At 43.3% G+C, this 17613-nt stretch overlaps 1 protein-coding gene across 3 annotated transcripts in view; it reads right to left on the minus strand.

Annotated features, from left to right (window-relative positions):
- Positions 1-3385: 3385 nt before the first annotated feature.
- Positions 3386-17613, minus strand: part of scai (suppressor of cancer cell invasion) — a 192316-nt gene continuing 178088 nt past the window's right edge. For all 3 annotated transcript variants that reach the window (XM_056290861.1, XM_056290859.1, XM_056290860.1), the window contains 3 exons: positions 15330-15503; positions 14699-14799; positions 3386-3553 (listed from right to left, as the gene is read on the minus strand). In XM_056290861.1, coding sequence (XP_056146836.1) covers positions 3407-3553; positions 14699-14799; positions 15330-15503 — 422 coding nt within the window. In that variant the 3' untranslated portion in view covers positions 3386-3406. The remainder of the gene's footprint in view (positions 3554-14698; positions 14800-15329; positions 15504-17613) is intronic.

Here is a 17613-nt window from a genome sequence, read left to right on the forward strand (position 1 = left end):
TTCTTATCTCAAACATGCATAATTCAAACGTGTTAGCTAAGCGCAGGCTACCAGCTAGCTAGCTAGCTGCATGGAAACTCCTGCAGAAGCCCAAAGAATGCTGCTCTTTACTTGCAAAACTGAACGACCGACTTCCAACTAGAGAAGCACGAGTTAGATGGCACACATGTTGGACATTAACTCCACACAGGCCAAGTAGTGGAAGTGCAGTGACATGCCAAAGACTGACTCATGTAGTAAAGGCGGTGATGATGATGATGATGATGATGATGATGATGCAGTAGAGGAACCTCATGCCCCTGCTCTGTTTGCTGAGGAGGACATGCTGGCTCGGGATGTTTGTTCATAGTCCACTGGGGTGAGATTATAACAAGGTTTGCCAGGCAATAATTCAATATTATCAATATTATGGCCCTGTTCAGACTGCCAGCCCACATCCGTGTTTTTGCACATCCAGACCAGATTTTAGAAAGTCTGGACAGCCAAAAAAAAAACAAACACATGAAATGCGACTTTTGAAAATCGGATCCAAACCACATTTGGAGGTGGTTTGAAATACGATTCCAATCACATTTCTACAGACGCTGAACTCAGTCCGCTGACCGCCCAAATCACACTTCAAACTCTTGCATCACTCCAACGTGACAAACGACTACTACGTCATATCCGGAAGTCCGCCATGAATGCATGACGTAACCACGTGACTCCTGCGTCGCTGAGCTCGCCTGCTGCGACGGAGGAGTTCTGCACCTCGACTGGACTGCACGACTGTTCAGAGGGCGAGATGATGGCAGTCCACGTGCTAGCATGCTTCTGCACCACCCGTGTGGTGACGTGTGGACCCACAAACCTGATGCGATCATCTGCAAACAACAACGGTGCGACAGTCTCTCTGACAGATGTGAAGGTTTAATTTCAAGATTAAAGACCTGATTTGGAGATTGAAGATCGGGTTCAGAGATTAAAGATCTGGTTTAGAGATTGCAGATCTGGTTTAGAGATTAAAGATCTGGTTTTAAGGATTAACGACCCGATTTGGAGATTGAAGATCTGGTTTAGAGATTAAAGATCTGGTTTAGAGATTAAAGATCTGGTTTACAGATTAAAGATCTGGTTTAAAAATTAAAAATCTGGTTTAAAGATTAAAGATCTGGTTTAGAGATTAAAGATCTGGTTTAAAGATTAAAGATCTGGTTTAGAGATTAAAGATCTGGTTTAGAGACTGCAGATCTGGTTTAGAGATTAAATATCTGGTTTAGAGATTAAAGATCTGGTTTACAGATTAAAGATCTGGTTTAGAGGTTACAGATCTGGTTTAGAGATTAAATATCTGGTTTAGAGATTGCAGATCTGGTTTAGAGATTGCAGATCTGGTTTAGAGATTAACGATCTGGTTTAAAAATGTAAAAATTCAATTTAAAGATTAAAGATCTGATGTGAGAAACAAATCTGGTTTGCTGGCAGTCTGAGTAAGCCCTATTGTTTAGCAAACTGTCAAAGATTCTGTGAAAGGTATCGTGATGAAATTCATGTTGCTGTATCTTAACACACAATTTCGCTTTCTAAATGAATTATATCAAGCGTTTATTACCGAAAAGCTGACCTGTTTGAGGGAGTACCATTTGACAGCTAGTTTGGGTTTGACCTTATAATCAGTATTACCCAACAGCTAAATGTGATGAACATCAGGTGGATCGTAACCATGGTATCTGAGCATAGAAGCGGGTATCATGACATATTTCAATAGTGTAAAAGTCCCTGTGAATATTGGGACATTTTGAGCTTTGCCCAGTTAAGTTGACCACTTAACAAGTTCAGTTTATGAAAACACATCCTCATAGTTTATGCTTCATTGTCAAATCATCTGTGAAATGTCATCAGATCTTATGGTAACCACTTTATTCATACTATGGGATATATTTATGTTTCAATGTAGGGTGCCATAATGTTTTGACAGTGAAACATCTTCAGCTGTCTAATACTTGATAGTCTGGTGCAGTCTGGGTTTTTTTTTTTTATCAAATCACAACCATTAGAACGACACAATTCTTGCAGAAAAAAGAAACAATTTCAGTGCAACTTAAAAAGACGGTTTTCCCCCCCACTGTTTGACAGCATCTCCTGTTTAATTTTCTGCCCACAATGGGTTTTAACAGGCCGGCGGGCCCGAACGGCGTCGAGCGTTTTAGCAGCCTGGGGGGAATGTCTCTTCTCGACGAGAGTGAAGCTTTCTGCTCGCTGCCATGCGCTGCTGAGTAAGTCGCCCTGGAGAAGCTACAGGGGCAGCATATTCTGATGAGAAGTGACAACAGTCAACAGTAACAGTGAAAAAGCACTGCCTATCTGACACTAACCTGCAGGTGTACAGGGGTTATGTAGTAAGCAGCAGTAAAATCCAAACTCAGGCTACGCTGCAAATGATATCTTCTGAACGTACCGACACTGTCGTAGTGGCTAACTCGAAGTCTCTAGTTTTTTTTTAAATGGCAGGAAGTTTGTTTAGCGGGCATGGTCTGTCTCTGCACAACAGTTCCACTTTCAGCCTACAGACAGCACACACACTATGGTCTGTTTGACAAAACAAAAACACACACAGTTGACCTGTCCAGTATACCTTCAGTCCTCCACCCACAGCAGCTCAGTCAGAAGAAGCCAAGCTGCCTTGCTCACATGTTCATCACTGGTTGTCGGGGATGGGGAAGAGCATAACTTTTGTCATTGTCGTGACTTTCCTTGCTGGTCCATCGATGTGCACTGATGAAAACAATACGTAGGTGTGCATGCTGTGATCAGAAGCTGTAGTCCCTTCTAGTCTCCTAGTGGAGACTAGAAGGTGTGCAGGGAGCATGTGTGTTGGTTCTGCATCAGAGGAACTCAGCGCTGCTCTTGTTTGCATGGAGCTCACTACCATGTATTTGTATGTAAATCTGTTTGATTCCCAGCATAACTTCATACACCACAACACCTCTATGTGGTCGTCCCGACCTCACATCAGGAACACAGCTGGGACCGGCCATCAAAGAAGTACTGAGCGTCTGGATTGTTAAAATCTGGATTGTGTTACAACCCCGGCTCAAGGGAAGTAACAAAAGCAGGGAGACAAGTCGTAGTTTGAGAAGGTACTTCTCTACTGACTGTGTAACACTGCTTGAAACTTAGTTGGATAGTATGCTGAAGAGACGGGCAGCTGACACGTTCAGAATGGAGGATTCACATTATATGAACACCGGACTTACCTATGTGAACTGTTTAATGTTGCACAGGTTCTGTTGCTAGAGAGAACAGATGCAGCACATGAAATGTTGTGAATCACTGACATGATTCGCAGTAAAAAAATGCAGGTGTCTGACATGTCAATGTGATGTTTGTATGTACATGTGCGCTGCTTTGCACTGTGGGGAGAAATCTAGTAGTTCACAAGTGAATCATCCCAAAATAGACTCTGCACATCCAGTATGGTTGCCAGCTCCAAAATGTGCTTTTGTAGAAGGCTGCTCTCTACCGTCTCCTGTTTGGGAAGTTCAGGGTATGACTCTGGGAAGCTCCTGGATTCCTACAAGCAAAATGTAAACGGAGATTAATGACCACAATGACCACTGTTACCATGCACACAAAGGCCATTAGCTCACAAAAAGGTGATCTAATGTCCAGATGAAGTGATCTACTCACTTCATCTGGACACCACGTTTAGTGGGAGATACGTCTCAGCATCATCTAAGTGACCTTTTCAGTCTCCACTGACTGCAGGTGCCCCACCATTATAAACAACACAGTGACTACAGGTGTCCCCAACCTTATAAACAATACAGTGACTACAGGTGTCCCCACCCTTATAAACAATACAGTGACTACAGGTGTCCCCACCATTATAAACAACACAGTGACTACAGGTGTCCCCACCCTTATAAACAATACAGTGACTGCAGGTGTCCCCACCCTTATAAACAACACAGTGACTGCAGGTGTCCCCACCCTTATAAACAATACAGAGACTGTAGGTGTCTCACCCTTATAAACAATACAGTGACTGCAGGTGTCCCCACCCTTATAAACAATACAGTGTCTGCAGGTGTCCAACCATTATAAACAACACAGTGACTGCAGGTGTCCCCACGCTCATAAACAATACAGAGACTGTAGGTGTCCCACCCTTATAAACAATACAGTGACTGCAGGTGTCCCCACCCTTATAAACAACACAGTGACTGCAGGTGTCCCCACCCTTATAAACAATACAGAGACTGTAGGTGTCCCACCCTTATAAACAATACAGTGACTGCAGGTGTCCCCACCCTTATAAACAATACAGTGTCTGCAGGTGTCCAACCATTATAAACAACACAGTGACTGCAGGTGTCCCCACGCTTATAAACAATACAGAGACTGTAGGTGTCCCACCCTTATAAACAATACAGTGACTGCAGGTGTCCCCACCATTATAAACAATACAGTGTCTGCAGGTGTCCAACCATTATAAACAACACAGCGACTGCAGGTGTCCCCACCCTTATAAACAATACAGTGACTACAGGTGTCCCCACCATTATAAACAATACAGTGACTACAGGTGTCCCCACCATTATAAACAACACAGTGACTACAGGTGTCCCCAACCTTATAAACAATACAGTGACTACAGGTGTCCCCACCATTATAAACAACACAGTGACTACAGGTGTCCCCACCCTTATAAACAATACAGTGACTACAGGTGTCCCCACCCTTATAAACAATACAGTGACTACAGGTGTCCCCACCATTATATACAACACAGTGACTACAGGTGTCCCCACCCTTATAAACAATACAGTGACTGCAGGTGTCCCCACCCTTATAAACAACACAGTGACTGCAGGTGTCCCCACCCTTATAAACAATACAGAGACTGTAGGTGTCCCACCCTTATAAACAATACAGTGACTGCAGGTGTCCCCACCCTTATAAACAATACAGTGTCTGCAGTTGTCCCCACCCTTATAAACAACACATTGACTGCAGGTGTCCCCACGCTTATAAACAATAGAGACTGTAGGTGTCCCACCCTTATAAACAATACAGTGACTGCAGGTGTCCCCACCATTATAAACAATACAGTGTCTGCAGGTGTCCAACCATTATAAACAACACAGTGACTGCAGGTGTCCCCACGCTTATAAACAATACAGAGACTGCAGGTGTCCCACGCTTATAAACAATACAGAGACTGCAGTGTCCCACCCTTATAAACAATACAGTGACTGCAGGTGTCCAGACCCTTATAAATAATACAGTGACTGCAGGTGTCCCACCATTATCATAGGGGGTGACTTTAATCAGGCTAACCTCAGGGCTGTATTGCCCAAATTCCATCAGCATGTCTCCTGCCCCACTAGGGGACAAAACACCCTGGACCATCTCTATACAAACATCAAGGACTCATACAAAGCTACTCCCTGCCCCCACCTGGGGCATTCTGACCACCTCTGCCTGTTCCTGGTCCCAGCCTACAAACCCCTAATAAAACGGGTCAAGCCAGCAGTAAAGACAACCACTGTCCGGCCAGATGGAGCAGTCTCTGAACTCCAGGACTGTTTTGAAAACACAGGCTGGAGTATTTTTGCACATTCAGCTACCCATGGCTCCCAGACAGACATTAATGAACAGACATTTGCCATACTAGCCTACATTAACTTTTGCACTGAGAGTGTCACAACACAAAAATCGGTCCGCACCTTTCCAAACCAGAAACCCTGGATGACCAGTGAGGTCCGGCAGCTGCTGAAAGTCCGGGATGCAGCGTTCAAGTCAGGTAACTGTGAGGCCTACAGCACAGCCAGATCCAACCTCAAAAAGGGCATCAGAACAGCCAAACATAAATATTCCCTATGAATAGAGGACCACTTTCACAATAACTCTGATCCCCGGCAAATGTGGCAAGGCATTCAGTCTATCACAGACTACAAAAGCTCTAATCGCGGTCCCACTGTCCACGATGCCTCCCTGCCAGACAAGCTAAATCATTTCTATGCCCGCTTCGACAAGGACAATACTGACCCAGCCACAAAAATCCCCAGCCACCCAGAAAACCAGGTGCTCACTCTATCAGTCGCAGAGGTCAGAGAATCATTGTGTAGAGTGAACACATGGAAGGCTGCCGGACCAGATGGCATACCGGGTTGGGTCTACCGGGAATGTGCCGACCAGCTGGCTGAGGTCTTCACACCTGTATTTAACCTCTCACTGTCCCAATCTAAAGTCCCGGCATGCTTTAAGACCACCTCTATCATTCCTGTCTCCAAGAAACCAGCATCCACATGTCTGAATGACTACCAACACATAGTACTCACCCCCATTGCCATGAAGTGCTTTGAAAGACTGGTTTGGGCTCACATCAAAAACATTATCCCCCCACATTTGACCCACATCAGTTCGCCTACCGTCCCAAAAGGTCTACTGAGGATGCCATTGCCACTGTCCTGCACTCTGCTCTGACCCACCTTGAACTTAACAACACATACATCCAGATGCTGTTTATAGATTACAGCTCTGCCTTCAACACTATCATCCCCGCCAAACTAACCACCAAAACCCTCTCCCTTGGCCTCAACCCCTCCCTCTGTAACTGGATCCTGGACTTCCTGACCAACAGACCTCAGTCTGTTAGGTTAGGGTACCACTCCTCCTCCACCCTGACCCTCAGCACAGGTGCCCCTCAAGGCTGTGTTCTGAGCCCCCTCCTTTTCTCCCTCTTTACCCACGACTGCCTGCCAACTCACCCCTCAAATGTTACAGTTAAGTTTGCAGATGACAGCACAGTCATTGGCCGTATCACCAACAATGACGAGATGGCCTACAGAGACGAGATTGAGCACCTCACATCACGGTGTACTACCAACAATCTTGTCCTCAATGTGCAGAAGACAAAGGAGCTGATTGTGGACTTCACGAGGTCTGGAAGCTGCAGCCACTCCCCCATACACATCAATGGGGTGGAAGTGGAGTGTGTTTCCAGCTTTAAATTCCTTGGAGTCCACATCAGCGAGGACCTTTCGTGGACATTGAACACCCAGGCCCTTGTGAAAAAGGCCCAACAACGCCTGCATATCCTGAGGAGGCTGAGGAGCGCCCGTCTACCCCCCAAAATTCTCACCAACTTCTACCACTGCACCATAGAGAGCATCCTGACCATCTGCATCTCAGTGTGGTACGGCAACTGCACCTCAGTAGACCAGAAAGCTCTGCAGCGGATCGTCAAGGCAGCCCAGCATATCACCAGTACCCAGCTCCCAGCCATAAAAGACATCACAAACACTGCCTTCGAAGTGGTCTGAGCATCAGCAGAGATCCCATCCACCCCAACCATGGACTCTTCTACCCCCTGCACTCTGGCAGGCGCTACAGGAGCCTCAGAGCCTGCACTACCATGCTCAAAAACAGCTTCTTTCCACAAGCTGTTGCCCACCTGAACCTGGCTACCCACTGAATGTCTGTAGATATTTTTAAATATTTTGTACTCCAGCTCTCTTTTAACTTATTTTTAGCTTTGGTCTTCATGTGTGTATATCTTATGCTGTGTTTGCTGTGTTTGTATGTGTCTGTCTTGCACTGATTGGTGAAGCCACAGCCCTCATTTAATTTTTAACATGTGCCTGTACATTGTTTTTAATGACAATAACATTGAATTGAATTGAGTTATAAACAATACAGTGACTGCAGGTGTCCCACCCTTATAAACAATACAGTAATTGCAGGTGTCTCCACCCTTATAAACAGCACAGTGACAGCAGGTGTCCCCAACCTTATAAACAAAACAGTGATTGCAGGTGTCCCCACCCTTATAAACAAAACAGTTAAATGTGGCCCTCTCTAGTCCCCTCGATTCAGTTGCACCTCTCACTACCAGAGCTAGGCGACTAAAGATGCCTACACCCTGTTTTAATGATGAGACACGTGCTCTTAAGTGGACCTGCAGGAGACTGGAACGTAAATGGCGAAAATCAAAATTGGAAACTTTTTACCTATCGTGGCACGAGTGTTTATTGAAATACAAGCGTGCTTTATCTACTGCAAAAACATCGTATCTCTCTCACTTAATAAATATTAATAAACATAACCCCAGATTTCTCTATGACACTGTATCTAAACTTACTAAAAAGCAGCCGTCTATGAGTTGCTCACCATTCACAGCCCATGAATTTCTAGATTTTTTCTGCAATAAGGTTGATGAGATCTTAAACAAAATTAGTTCTTCAACTCCATCTACTCCTGCAGATCCTGTCATACTAAATTCTACACAATGAGTCACTGACAGTTCCAGTTATTACAGCTTTTGAGACTATCTCTCTTGATACTTTGACTAAGTTCGTGTCAGCTTCTAAACCAACTGCTTGCCTACTTGATCCCTTACCAGCAAAACTTTTTAAAGACCTCTGGCCTTTTCTTGGACCTACAATGCTAGACATCGTTAATTTATCTCTTACTACTGGCATTGTTCCCAGCAGTTTTAAGACAGCTGTGGTTAAACCTCTACTTAAAAAACCGCACCTTGATCCAGGGTCTCTTAATAACTATCAACCAGTCTCTAATCTTCTATTCTTCTCTAAAGTACTAGAGAGAGTTGTGTATCAACAACTTTTGACCCATATAAAAGGAAACGAGCTACATGAACCTTTTCAGTCGGCTTTCAGGCCCTGTCACTCCACTGAAACTGCTCTGACCAGAGTGGTAAATGATCTTCTACTGGCGATCGACTGATTCCACTTCTGTGCTTCTACTACTGGACCTCAGTGCAGCCTTTGACACCATTGATCACTGTATACTTTTAGATAGACTAAATTGTAATTTTGGTGTCTCTGGCTTAGCTCTCTCTTGGCTTAAGTCCTACTTATCTGGAAGAACACATTGTGTCTCAAGGAATTTACCAACCACTGTTCTGCCACTGAGATTATCGAGTATAGATTACAGAGTATAGATTATGACGAATTGATGAGTTAATTGATTATGGCTAATGACTATTGCAAACTGTTCTCTTCTCTAACATGTCTTTTCTCTCTCTCTGAATGATGTATTCTCCTTTATCTTTTTTTGTGTTTGAATGGTGTCATGTGAGTCTCTCTTGCATGCATGTGCAGTCGGTTCTCCTCCCCGATCTCCGTGGTGATGGTGGTCGCCTTTTGGATGCTGCCTGCCCTTCCTCTCCTCTCAGAAGCTTTTTCATTTTATTACATGATGATGCTGGTCGCGTGGCTTGGGTCCTGGACTGCTCCGTTGGCATGTGGATACTGCTTGGCATCCTGTGCATCATGTTCTTGATAAATTTTATGTCCATTATAATTCTGTTATCCTCTTTCAATGTTATATTATGTAAATTGCGTGGACACAACATCCATTGCACGCTGTTCGTCTTGGGAGAGAGATCCTTCCTCTGTTGCTCTCCCTGAGGTTAATGGTTTTTTTTAGGGAGTTGTTCCTTATCCGATGAGAGGGTCTAAGGACAGGATGTTGTCTTGCTGTTAAGCAACACAACATCCTGTCCTTAGTTAAGTTGCAATCACAGCATTGTAAGATGGTGACAGATGAACTCTTACACCCCCCCCCTTCGGTTCAAGGATGGTCATTCCCTATTCACATAGATAGACTGACTCTTTGACTCCCCATTCAAACCAGTGTTCCTCCCTATCAAGGATGTGCACATCCTCATCCTTGAAATAGTGGCCACTGGCCTGTGGATGGTGTAGACTGTGGAGTCCTGGTCTGACGTGTTAGCTCTCCTGTGTTGTGCCATCATCTTGTCCAGCGTCCGTTTGGTTTCCTCGATGTACAAGTCACAACAATCCTCCTGGCACTTAACAGTGTACACTATATTTCTCTGTTTGTGCCAGCGGACCCGATCCTTGGGGTGGACCAACTTCTGGATCAGCGTGTTTTGGGGTTTGAAGGCAACTGAGACGCGGTGTTTGGAAAATACACATCTCAACTGTTATGATACTCTCTAGCATTGGTTCAGATTTGTGGTCGACACCTGGGTTAAAATTAAATCTCAGGAGGTACCACATTTCAGTGACCACATTAACTCTGTGGACACCACATCAAGTTCACCAGGGAAGATGTGAAGAATGACAGGTTTGACTTCTTACACTGTGAAGCTGCAACTGGTGATGGGGGACATTTAATTGTTGATGTTTATTGTAAACCAAACATACTGATCAGTACTTAAGGTTTGACTCTCATCATCCACTGGAGCACAAACTAGGAGTCATCAGGACGCTGTACCACTGATCTGACAATGTCCCCACTGACAAAGTGGCTGGGAAAGGGGAGAAATCCCACATTAAACAGGTCTTGGTTAAGTGTGGTTATCCTAGTCAAGTCAATTTTATTTGTAGAGCCCAATACCACAAATTTTCCTCAGGGGGCTTTACAACAACACAACATCCTGTCCTTAGACCCTCACATCAGATAAGGAAAAACTCCCTACAAAACCTTAGGGAAAACAATAGGAAGAAACCTCAGGGAGAGCAACAGAGGAGGGATCTCTCTCCCAAGATGCACAACGTGCAGTGGATGTTGCGTTTACACAATTTACACAATACAACATTGAAAGAGGATAACACAATTATAGTGGAATTATAAAATAAAATATTTTTTAACTACTTTTATTGATCCCCATGGGGCAATTCTTTCTCTGCATTTAACCCATCCTAGCTGTGTAGCTAGGAGCAGTGGGCAGCTGCCGTGCAGCACCCAGGGACCAACTCCAGTTCGTCTTGCCATGCCTCAGTCAGGGGCACAGACAGCAGTATTAACCCTAACATGCATGTATTTTTGATGGTGGGGGAAACCGGAGCACCCGGAAACAACCCACCACAGACGCGGGGAGAACATGCAAACTGCACACAGAGGACGACCTGGGATGACCCCCAAGGTTGGAGTCCATAGCTAGTAGAGAGATCGTTCATCACTCTGGTCAGAGCAGTTTCAGTTGAGTGACGGGCCCTGAAAGCCAATTGAAAAGGTTCATATACGTAAATATTTTTTTTTCAATTTTCCCCCTTTTTCTTTTTTTTCTTCAAATTTTCCCCCTTTTTCGCCCCAATTGTACTTGGAAAATTACCCCACTCTTCCGAGCCATGCCGGTCGCTGCTCCACCCCTTCTGCCGATCCGGGGAGGGCTGCAGACTACCACATGCCTCCTCCGATACATGTGGAGTCACCAGCCGCTTCTTTTCACCTGACAGTGAGGAGTTTCACCGTCACATGTGGGAGGATCACACTATTCCCCCCAGTTCCCCCTCCTCCCAAACAGGCGCCCCGACCGACCAGAGGAGGCGCTAGTGCAACGACCAGGACACATACCCACATCCGGCTTCCCACCCAGAGACACGGCCAATTGTGTCTGTAGGGAGGTCCCACCAAGCTGGAGGTAACACGGGGAATTCGCACATGTGATTGCTGTATTGGTAGGTAATGGAATAGACTGCTACGCTGCCCGGATGTCCCCAATGGTTTTTTTTAAAAATATTTTTATTTTAATATACTTTATTATTAATCCATCCATCCATTATCCAAACCGCTTATCCTGCTCTCAGGGTTGCAAGGATGTTGGAGCCTATCCCAGCAGTCACTGGGCGGCCGGATGGGGAGACACCCTGGACAGGCTGCCAGGCCATCACAGGGCCCGCACTCACAATTAGATTCACACCTAGGGTGTTGCCTTAAAATATAAATCTATGTTCAATCTGACTTCTAGACTTGAATTTAAATTCCAGTCTTTTGAGGCTCTTGTTCTTGGTCCATCTTCCTCAGCTATGAACAAAGTCGGCTCAGTCCAAATGTCATTCTCTATCACAATTGAGGCTGTTCCTCACTATTTCTTGAAGAATTTGGAGAATTTTTCTCAGGTGTTTATTATTAATCCGCATGGAGAAATTCTGCTCTGCATTTAACCCATCCTAGCTGTGTAGCTAGGAGCAGGGGGACCAACTCCAGTCTGTCTTGCCATGCCTTAGTCAGGGACACAGACAGGAGAATTAACCCTAACATGCGTGTCTTTTTGATGGTGGGGGAAACCGGTGGAAATCTTACTGCTGACACGGGGAGAACATGCAAACTCTACACAGAGGATGACCTGGGAGGACCCCCAATGATGGACAACCCCGGGGTTCAATCCCAGGACCCTCTTGCTGTGAGGTGACAGCACTAACCACTGGGCCACTGTGCTGCCCATATAGTTTTCTTCTATATGACTCGAAAGTTGTTGACACACAAATCTCTCCAGTACTTTAGAAAAGAGAGAAAGATTACAGACTGCTTGATATTTATTAAGAGACCCTGGATCGAGGTGCGGTTTCTTAAGTAGAGGTTTAACCACAGCTGTCTTAAAACTGCTGGGAACAATGCCAGTAGTAAGTGATAAATTAACAATGTCTAGTGTTGTAGGTCCCAGGAAAGGCCAGAGGTCTTTAAAAAGTTTTGCTGGCAAACGGTCAAGTAGGCAAGCAGTTGGTTTAGAAGCTGACACAAACTTAGTCAAAGTATCAAGAGAGATAGTCTCAAAAGCTGTAATAACTGGAACTGGCAGTGACTCATTGTGTAGATATGAATTTGGTAAGACAGGATCTGCAGTAGTAGTAGATGGAGTTGAAGAACTAATTTTGTTTAAGATCTCATCAACCTTATTGCAGAAAAAGTCTAGAAACTCAAGGGCCATGAACGAAGTTTTGATAGTGTCAAGAGAGACATGTGCGGTTATGTTTATTAATATTGATTAAGTGAGAGAGCTACACTTTTTGCAGCAGATAAAGCACACTTGTATTTCAATAAACACTCATGCCAATATAGGTAAAAAACTTCCAATTTTGATTTTCGCAATTTACGTTCCAGTCTCCTGCAGGCCCGCTTAAGAGCACATGTGTCATCAGTAAACCAGGGTGTAGGTCTCTTTAGTCACTAAACTCTGGTAGTGAGAGGTGCAACTGAATCGAGGAGACTAGAGAGGGCCACATTTAAGTCGTTAGTGAAATTTTCAACAGAGTTTGTCACTACGATGAAAGGAGCCAAGACTTCAGGTAGTTGCTGGTCCTCCTATTTTCCCAAAGTCTGCTGTTGGGGCGACCGGGTTCCTGGCGGTATAACCAGGTGGGTCAATTGGACTCGTTAGCCTTGGTTGGCAGCCAGTTTAGGAGAAGGACAACTCTGATTTCAAACCCAGGTAGATGAAGCTCGCTAGCCTGTCAGCCAGTTCATGTAGGAGAAGGCAAAGTCTGATTTAAAACATCCGCTGTCTTGCGGTATACTCGTCTACGGGAAAGGCTTCTGGAAGAAACCCTGAGGAAAAATCTGCATCCGTCTTCATTGCCAGGGGTCGTGTCGTTAGTCTTGCCACTGCTGGTAGGTGGTCTCGGACGAGAGAGAGGGGTTGATGATGTGCAACTCTTCCTCACTTTAATCATTGCGCAAGTCATCAGTCATCCATCACAGGATGACTAGATGGTCCTTGTCGCTGCGACGGAGGAACAACAACACTTTCTGAACATACGATATGTGTGTCTGACATTCCTCTGTAAGAAGTTGGGTTGTTGTGAAGTGTCTAGTGTGTTGGTGTAGTGTTCTGTGCCTGTCACGTCTCTCTCAACCTTCACCTCTGGCTAGCAGACATGCGAACAGGAGAGCCGAGCAAGCCTCTCCCTGCCAGTACATAGCCTCTCCAACAGCAAGCCCTATGTAGTGCCTCCATGTGGCGACACACGGTAACTGGCTACACGGGTACACCTTGGACCCTGGCCGAACTACAAGGGACTCGGAGGAGGTCTGGCTCCTAGATGTGCGGTACGCAGGCCCACCGGTGTGTGGATATTCTCTGATGCCCACGAACCAGCCCTCTGCTATGGGTTAAATAGTGCCACCTAGTGGATGCCTCGGGAGAGGACTGGCTACGGGAGTAAATCCCTACACAACATCAACGTCCACAGTGCTGTTGTTTTTTGATTTTCTTGCCCTTTTGTGTGTGTTTAAGTGGGAGAGTCCTGCTGGTGTCATGTGTGTGGCTGCCACTTCTCCCTCTTGTAGCCCCCCTTCCCACCCACCCCTTTATGTTTGTGTTATGTTTATCTGTTGTCTTGTTTCACTGCCGTTTATTGTAAAGCAACTTTGAGTGTTAGAAAAGCACTATATAAGACTGACTCATTCTTATTCTTATTATTACTATATAGTTTTTGCTTCTATGTTTAATATTTGCACTTTAGGCAATGACGGGGATTTTTTAGTTCCACAGAAAAAGCAGTAGAGACAAATTTGATGTACTGTGTTAAAGTAAAAAAAGTTTCTGAATTAGCCATTAATCCCAAGTGTTGAAGAAATGCAAAGGAAACAACAAAGTTGAATTAGGTTTCATTATATGGCAGTGCAAGAAAATCTGTCACCCTTTAAAATTTGAGTACAATCTGGGGAGATTCAGGCAAAAAATAATTTTACCTGTTGTCTCTATTTTGAAAAAGGAGTTAAGACAAAGGTTCACATAACCACATTAGTTAGCATTAGTTAGCATGCCTCTTCATCCTGGATGAGTGAACTGGTTCAATATTTTTGTTTTAACGAAACACTTTACCCTCAGGGCAAAGTTAGGAGCAGTAGCAGCTTAACTAGCATGTGCTCCACACCTAACTAGCATGTGCTCCACACCTTCCTGTCACAGAAGACAACCACAACAACCATAACTTACCCGGAAGAGCTTATGCAGCCTCAGTGCAGCGGAGCAGAACACAAAACGGATCAGTAGCAATCGCAGGAACTCGTCTCCAAAAAATTGTAAAAATGCTTGATCTGTGAAGGCATGACATATAATTAATTCATCGAGCAGACACTCCAAAGCAACATGTCCAACACATCCACATCCAAAGCAACATTTCCAACACATCCACATCCAAAGCAACATGTCCAACACATCCAAAGCAATATACAACAGAGACAACAGTCTCTATCACTTGTTAAATTTGAGTGTGACAAACAGAAATCCTAGAGCGCCCCCTTTTAATCAAATCATGGTCAAGAGTGCAAGCCACAACAACACATTTAGTGATGAAGTGCCTCAGGATAGGAGCATCAAGTTACAAAGCAGCATATCAGCATAACAGACATACTGCCACAGGTGCATATGTATAGGTACAGTATAGGTAGAAGAAGGACAGAACAGTAAACACCCCTGACAATAGTAGATGCAATTAACAGCATTAAGACATTCATTTGATAATTAGAAATTTTGGTCATGTAGTTATTGTTTAGTTTATCAACCCATTCCAATCTAATGCAGGCCGTACTTCTGGAGAAAAAAAAATCAATCAGAATGGTGCTACCTATGGTTCTTGACCGTGTTATCATCTGGCTTATGTCGTGGTTCACTTTACGCAGAAACTCTTGAGCCCTCTCCCACAGGCCTCGTTGTACACTGTTTAAGCCACACACAGAGAAAAAAGCCAAGAGAGGACAGTAGAGGAACAGTGTGAAGAGACTTCCACGCTGTGACTGATCTGAAAAGGCCAAAGGTACAACACTGGTGAAGACAACTAAGTTCTCAGCTCATTTACATAAATATGGTGGCAGAAAAATAGCTTTTCCTGACAATAGCCTCAGTGACTTTAACAATAAAGAGAAGTGATCTAATGCTACATATAATGCTAGCAAGGCATAAAACACAGAAACATACATAGTTTATCTGTATTAGGTTCTGGACTTGATACACGTTCATAATAAAATCTTATCTCATAAAAACCTCAAAACTATGGGGTGCCAAATGTTACCCCATTATTTCCACAGTGAAATTAATTTTGTGAGGCAAAATGTATTTTCACCTTACAAAACCCCAAAACACTTAGTTTGATTTCTTCCACAGAATGCAGACACAATGCTCCATTTGGTTCATGCAACTGTTTGACTTTAGTTTTGACGCTATTTTCATTTCATGGCCAAAAGCCATTTCATTTCCAACGGAATTCATTCTGTCTTGACAAAATCCATTTCATTCTGCACAAAATCCATTTCACCTTATAAAATTAATTGCATCAGCAAGAAATCCATTTTGTGACCCTTATGGCACCCTTTTGTGTGGTGGTTTCTGTAAACTCACTTTGAAGACATTAATAGAGCGCAGCGATATATGGTGCAATATATATATATATATTTTTTTTTTCTATCCGGAAACCGTCAATGGTGTTGATAAAAGTGCTCAACAAACAAGGAGCGGAATATCAATATACTAGATGTACGCATACATCTATACTGATATATATATATATATAATAAGATAATTAGATAAAATCAGATAATCATAGAAATAAATAAATGAATCGATATATTGATTGATAGAAATGTTAATAAATATGTAGATTAATCAGTCCATTAATGAAGTCATATTATATAGTTAAGTAAAAAATATATAAAGCTTTGATAAAAACAAGTTTACAAGATGAAAAATGTTCCAAGAAGACAAAATATCATCAGCCCCATCTCTCCTCTTTTCTTCCTACTTCCCCTATCAGATACCCCATTAAAGAATGGGACCTGTTGTTGAATTTCTTCTGTAGCCTCTATTCTTCTTAAAAGTTCATTATATCAAAGGACAAAATCTCAGTGAGATATCATAATCTAATCTCAAGTATTGTGTTGAATTACTGAATACGGAAGAATGAATATGTGACTCTTACACTCACTATTCCACAATAGTCTGAGCTAAGCTTAATATATAAAATGTACAAACAGCCACTGCTTGTTAGGTACCTGATCACATGGTTAGATGTACAAAAGCTGTAATTTTCTCCCAATTCGATTTACAGTAACCTACTGGATTTCAGGAACTTGCTTTCTTTTAGTTGTCAACGTTCTTAGCAAGTCTGTTGCCATACAGAGTGTATTTGTAAACAGTGTCTTATTTGCAGGAATCTGTAAAAGTCACTTCTAGTGAGATTAAATTCTTGCTGGAGTCGGTCAAATGATCATAGGCGCTCCCTCTCAAATCAACAGACAGGCTTCTGTCATTCCATTTTTTAAAACCCACATCATTTTTATCTGGCAAAAAAATTATATTTTTAATTATTTTAAGGGCCCTAGTTGGGATGTTTAATTGTTTTCTTACGTTTGACCAGACTATCAAGGTAAATGTGACCCATTCATTTTGTATTTTAATTTTTTTTGCATTGTGCTTGGGTCAAAAAGGGCCGCATGCCCAACGGATTTAACTTCATGTGTAATGAATCTAGAATATATGAAAGTTTCACTTTTTGAATTAAATTATGGAAAATGATTAACTTTTCCATAATATTCTAATTTTTTGAGATGCACCTGTATGCTCACTCTTGATTTTGGTTGTAAATTTAAAACTTTTACCCAGTCTATCAAGGTGGGGTGAATATCCATACTGATCAATACCTGGTGATATAGATACCTGGTGGAGATAGCCCCAATCAATCATACTGAAAGCTTTTTGTGCAACCAAGCTAATCAGCATGCATGTTACCATCTTATTTTTTGCACATGATATCAGGTTTAGAACATGTCTAATGTTATTTGCCCCCTGTCTACCTAGTATGAACCCAGTTTGATCTGGTGTAATTAGCTTTCCTATATATTTTTGTATTCTCTTAG

Source organism: Lampris incognitus, chromosome 12, assembly GCF_029633865.1.
Source record: "Lampris incognitus isolate fLamInc1 chromosome 12, fLamInc1.hap2, whole genome shotgun sequence".
NCBI lineage: Eukaryota > Metazoa > Chordata > Actinopteri > Lampriformes > Lampridae > Lampris > Lampris incognitus.